Raw genomic sequence first — 6000 nt, forward strand, 5'->3', positions numbered from 1 at the left:
TTCGCCCACATCTATGGCAGGCATCCTCTGATGGTGTTGAGTCTGTTGGAAACTATGCAACGGTGGAAAAATGTCCAGGATAGGAGAAAAAACTTTTGCCTGTTGGAGGCAAGTGTGAACGTTGCAATTGGCCACCTGAATGGCCTTGCAGATTCAAACCCTGGCTGCTTCTTGCCTGGGGGAATCCTTTGTTGGGAGGTGTTCGCTGGCCCTGATTGTTTCCTGTCCAGAATTCCCCTGTTTTCTGAGTGTTGTTCTTTATTTACTGTCCTGATTTTAGAGGTTATTTTCATACTGATACCCAGATTTTGTTCATTTTCATAGTTTCCTCCTTTCTGTTGAAATTGTCCACATCTTTGTGGATGTCAATGGCTTCTCTGCGTAGTCTGACATGGTGGTTGTTAGAGTGTTCCAGCATTTCCGTGTTCTCAAATAATATTCTGTGTCCAGGTTGGTTCATCAAATGCTCTGCTATGGCTGACTCTTCTGGTTGAGTGACTCTGCAGTGCCTTTCATGTTCCTTGATACGTGTCTGGGCAATGCTGCATTTGATGGTCCTTATATAGACTTGTCTGCACAGTATCTCATTGACTGTGATGACTCATGGGCCATGTAGTCCCGTTCCTAGTACTATTGTGGCAGATGAAGAGGAAAACTTGGGTTTTCCACCGTTTCAGCCAGAATTGGAGCCCTTGCACCTGCAAGATGTTTGCCCACCAGAAGTCAGCCAAACAAGCCTTGAGCAGAAATCTCCCCCATTTTCTCGCCGGGATTATTATAATCAAGATAGAAGCGCTCGGGAGGCGACTCGCAAGAGCGCCAGGATAGCTGCCAGACAATTAGCTGATTAAGTCTGTTTCCCTTGGGAAACTTTAAGGAGTCATGCATCTGGACACAGTATGGGTTTCGTTTCTTGTTCCCCAGGGAAAGTGTTCCTTGGCGGGAAAACAAGATCCTATATAGGTGTTTACCCGCAAAGAAATCCTTGCGGAGTCAATTCGTCAGCTTCGGGAGTGAGATCGTGTGTAGACTACGTACTCCAGTTCCCTGTTTCCCGGATCAAGTTTCCAGCCTTGCCTTGTCCCGCGTTTTTCCACGGACCTTGTTTTTGCTCTTGTTACCTTGTTTCGAGTCTTGTTCTAGCCAAGTATCAAGTTTGCTTCCAGCCTATTTGCCAAGTTTCTATGGACTTAAGGACCTTGTCTTCTCCCCACACTTTGCTTGGCAAAGTGTGTGTTTCGGTTATTGGATTATAACTTTGGACTTTAATATCACATATTGGACATTATTTTCCTGGACTATATTTGACCTTTCCTGAAAGGTCTACTTCTGAACTATATTCTACACTTGTTTTTATTGACTTTATATATTTTCTTAATAAAGATATTAGATAGATTCTGGTCTCTGCGCATGGTTATTGGTGCTCTGCAGCCTGGGTCCTGACATTGACTCCTGCAGAGGTGAGAGGATCCCTCTTGTCCTTCGCTGACCGTTGCATTTGTTGGATTTTCTTAGTGGGTCTGTTGATAGTTTGTAGGTTGTGTTTCTTCATCAGTTTGCCTATGAGGTTAGTGGTTCCTTTGATGTATGGTAAGAACACTTTTTCTCTAGGTGGATCTTTGCCTTTGCTCTCATGGCTTGTTCTTGGCCTTGCAACTCTTCTGATATCTGTGGTGGAGTCTCCATTGGCCTGTAGAACCCAGTTTAGGTGCTTCAGTTCACCTTGGAGGTGGTGGGCTTTGCAGATTCTTTGTGCACGGTCTGGCAGGGCCTTGACGGTGCTTCTTTTTTGACTTGGGGTGATGGTTGGAGTTTTGATGTAGCTATATAGCCATATGTGTAGGTTTTCTCTAGTGCAGGCATGGGCCAAGTTAGGCCTTCCTTTGGGGTGTTTTGGACTTCAACTACCACCATTCCTGGCCTCAGGCCCTTTCCTTTCCTCAGGAAGGGGCCTGAGGCCAGGAATGGTGGGAGTTGAAGTTCAAAACACCTGGAGAGAGGGCTCAAGTTGGCCCAGGTGCCAAAGGGATGACTTCATGGCTTCTTGGTTGGGCTCCAGGAGGAAAAGGAAGGGGCCTGAGGCCAGGAATGGTGGGAGTTGAAGTCCAAAACACCCAGAAAGAGGGCCCAAGTGCCAAAGGGATGACTTTATAGCTTCTTGGTTGGGCTCTGGGGGGAAAGGAAGGGGCCTGAGGTCAGGAATGGTGGGAGTTGAAGTCCAAAACACCCAGAAAGAGGGCCCAAGTGCCAAAGGGATGACTTTATAGCTTCTTGGTTGGGCTCTGGGGGGAAAGGAAGGGGCCTGAGGTCAGGAATGGTGGGAGTTGAAGTCCAAAACACCCAGAAAGAGGGCCCAAGTGCCAAAGGGATGACTTTATAGCTTCTTGGTTGGGCTCTGGGGGGAAAGGATGGGGCCTGAGGCCAGGAATGGTGGGAGTTGAAGTCCAAAACACCCAGAAAGAGGGCCCAAGTGCCAAAGGGATGACTTTATAGCTTCTTGGTTGGGCTCTGGGGGGAAAGGAAGGGGCCTGAGGCCAGGAATGGTGGGAGTTGAAGTCCAAAACACCCAGAAAGAGGGCCCAAGTGCCAAAGGGATGACTTTATAGCTTCTTGGTTGGGCTCCAGGAGGAAAAGGATGGGGCCTGAGGCCAGGAATGGTGGGAGTTGAAGTCCAAAACACCTGGAGAGAGGGCCCAAGTTTGCACATTTCTGCACTAGAGCATGAATCCACTTTAAACCCAGTTCCTCCCTCCTGCAGAATTGTGAGGTTTGTAGTTTGGTGATGCCCAGGACCTCCCTAAAGTGGATTTAAAGTGGATCCAAACTCTAGTGTGATGAGATCCAGAGAGAGAAGAAAAGAAGGAGGGAGCGAAGTAAAGAAAGGCAGAGGAGGACTTTGGGTGCCTTAAGAGATTCTTCTTCCAAGCAAGGGACTTCATTTCCCACAAGCCCCGGCCTGGGAAGTGCCAAAACATCTGGAAAGAAAGAGGGAGAAGGAGGGAGGGGAGGGAAGGACTCACCGTCGGAGCCGAGGGTGTCGTCGGGCGCGCCTTCCTCCCTTCCTCCGGGACCCTGGCTGTAGTCCACCCAGCTCAGCCCCTCCAGGTTGTCATAGTCGCCCCGGAGCCGGTCCTCCACCGGGACCACCGTGAAGTGCGGCATGGCTTCTGCCCGGGAGGAGGAGGAGGAGGAGGAGGAGGAGGAGGAGGAGGAGGAAGGCTCCCGCCCCGCCTCCGCCCAGCCAGGCTGGCATTCCTGCAGCCTTGGGTCACTTCCTCTCCGGGAGGGAGGCTCCTCCACGCCACCCACTCCCTCCACCCAAAGCCAGAAAGGAGCCTGCAGAGAGAGACCCTCCCAGGCTGCATCTCTCCCCGACTTTGGCGACTCAGACCCTTCTCACATTGGGCTATTAGTCATCCCTTTGGATGTTATCCCAAAGAGGGTCGGTTTAGGCCAGGGGTCCTCAAACTTTTAAAGTGGAGGCCCGGTTCATGGTCCACTAAAAAGGTAAAGGTTTCCCCTGACGTTAAGTCCAGTCATGTCTGACTCTGGGGGTTGGTGCTCATCTCCATTTCTAAGCCAAAGAGCCGGCATTGTCCGTAGACACCTCCAAGGTCATGTGGCCATTGGCATGACTGCATGGAGCGCCGTTACCTTCCCGCCCGAGCGGTACCTATTGATCTACTCACATTGGCATGTTTTCGAACTGCTAGGTTGACAGGAGCTGGGGCTAACAGCAGGCGCTCAATCCGCTCCCGGGATTTGAACCTGGGACCTTTCGATCTGTAAGTTCAGCAGCTCAGCGCTTTAACACACTGCGCCACCACCAGGGGCCCACTATTACAGTAATAATTGGGGCCGGGCTGAGCAGCCTGCTGCAATAAATCACTCTGACCATGAGGTCATGAGTTCGAGGCCAGCCCGTGGCAGGGTGTGCACCCGACAATTAAAAATTAAAAATAGCCCCTGCTCGTTGCTGACCTAGCAACCCGAAAGATAGTTGCATCTATCAACTAGGAAATAAGGTACCACTTATAAAGTGGGGAGGCAAATTTAATTAATTTACTACGTTGGAATGAGGAAGTGCCGTCACAGTGGACAGTGTTGGGATTCCCCCAACAAAGGATTCCCCCAGGCAGGAAGCAGCCAGGCTTTGAAGCTGCAAAGCTATTCAATGCTAATGGGATTCCCCCAACAAAGGATTTCCCCAGGCAGGAAGCAGCCAGGCTTTGAAGCTGCAAAGCTATTCAATGCTAATGGGATTCCCCCAACAAAGGACTCCCCCAGGTAGGAATCGGCCAGGCTTTGAAGCTGCAAAGCTATTCAATGCTAATGGGATTCCCCCAACAAAGGATTCCCCCAGGCAGGAAGCGGCCAGGCTTTGAAGCTGCAAAGCTATTCAATGCTAATGGGATCCCCCCAACAAAGGATTCCCCCAGGCAGGAAGCAGCCAGGCTTTGAAGCTGCAAAGCTATTCAATGCTAATGGGATTCCCCCAACAAAGGATCCCCCCAGGCAGGAAGCAGCCAGGCTTTGAAGCTGCAAAGCTATTCAATGCTAATGGGATTCCCCCAACAAAGGATTTCCCCAGGCAGGAAGCAGCCAGGCTTTGAAGCTGCAAAGCTATTCAATGCTAATGGGATTCCCCCAACAAAGGACTCCCCCAGGTAGGAATCGGCCAGGCTTTGAAGCTGCAAAGCTATTCAATGCTAATGGGATTCCCCCAACAAAGGATTCCCCCAGGCAGGAAGCGGCCAGGCTTTGAAGCTGCAAAGCTATTCAATGCTAATGGGATCCCCCCAACAAAGGATTCCCCCAGGCAGGAAGCAGCCAGGCTCTGAAGCTACAAGGCCATTCAGTGCTAATCAAGGTGGCCAGTTGCAACATTCATACGTGCCTCCAACAGACAAGAGTTTTTCTCCCAACATTCCAGAGATATATAAACCTCACTTACCCAGTTTTCAACAGACCTCCCAACTTCTGGGGATGTCTGCCACAGATGTGGGCAAAACGTCAGGAGAGAATGCTTCTGGAACATGGCCGTACAGCTTGGAAAACTCACAGCAACCCCGTAAAGCATCTTTCACGTTTTCTAAACACCACAAATGGTTCCCATTCTTTTAAAAAGTTGCCCGTTGCCTTTTTCTTTACCTTTTTCTTTACCAAACAAGATAACTTATCAGCAATTAGGATTTTCAATGAAAAGCAGATTAAGCATTCTGAGCCATCCTTGAATAACTAACATGTTCTGCTGATAAAAACAACAAAAGGGAGTTCGATAGGAATCAATTTCATACGGTACGTGCCTTCTGGTTTTCTTTGATGAATGATTGACTGCTCTTTTATGATTGGCTAATATATCCCCACGATCTTTCCCTGATTTCAGCCATACACACCCTAAAGGTCTGTATCATGCAAAAGCATGTCGCAGCAAACAAAGAATATATATCTTGGCTTATCTAAAATTGAGCAATGGCTGAGGGTCTTCCTCACCTTCCACGCCTACTTTGGCACAAGTGATACCAAATGTTTACATGGTCTATATAAAAGGCTAATATGATATATGCAGAGGCAAAGCCATCTATGCAAAAGTTTACCATTTTCTGGCTTATGGTCCCTTCAGAATAGCATTAAGTAGCCTTGCAGCTGCAAAGTCAATCAGTGATTGTATTTGCATAGGTAGCCTGGCTGTTTTTGTCTGGAGGCATCCTTTGTTTGGGGAGGAGTAAACTGCCACTTGATTGTTTGTTGCCTGGAATTCCGCCATTTCCGAGTGATGTTCTTTATTTACTATCTTGATTCTGGGTTTTTTTTTTTAAATACTGGTAACCAGATTTTGTTGATTTTCATCGTTTCCTCCTTTCTGTTGAAATTGTCCACTTGCTTATGGGTTTCAGTGGCTTCTCTGTATAGTTTGACATGACTACTCCTGAAATGCACAAACACAGCAACTTCTCTAGTCAATAGCAATCCTCAATGCAGCCGTTTCCCAACCGCTTT

The 6000-nt window shown here is 48.6% G+C and overlaps 1 protein-coding gene across 2 annotated transcripts in view; it reads right to left on the reverse strand.

Annotated features, from left to right (window-relative positions):
* The window catches only part of slc12a4 (solute carrier family 12 member 4), an 80888-nt gene extending 77694 nt beyond the window's left edge, over positions 1–3194 (reverse strand). Inside the window, exon 1 of one of the 2 annotated variants that reach the window (XM_062961891.1) lies at positions 3021–3194. In XM_062961891.1, the coding sequence (XP_062817961.1) occupies positions 3021–3162 (142 nt within the window). In that variant the 5' untranslated portion in view covers positions 3163–3194. The remainder of the gene's footprint in view (positions 1–3020) is intronic. The other variant, XM_003222953.4, reaches the window with a different exon arrangement.
* Between the last annotated feature and the right edge of the window lie 2806 nt (positions 3195–6000).

The sequence above is a fragment of the Anolis carolinensis genome, unplaced genomic scaffold (genome assembly GCF_035594765.1).
Source record: "Anolis carolinensis isolate JA03-04 unplaced genomic scaffold, rAnoCar3.1.pri scaffold_9, whole genome shotgun sequence".
Lineage (NCBI taxonomy): Eukaryota > Metazoa > Chordata > Lepidosauria > Squamata > Dactyloidae > Anolis > Anolis carolinensis.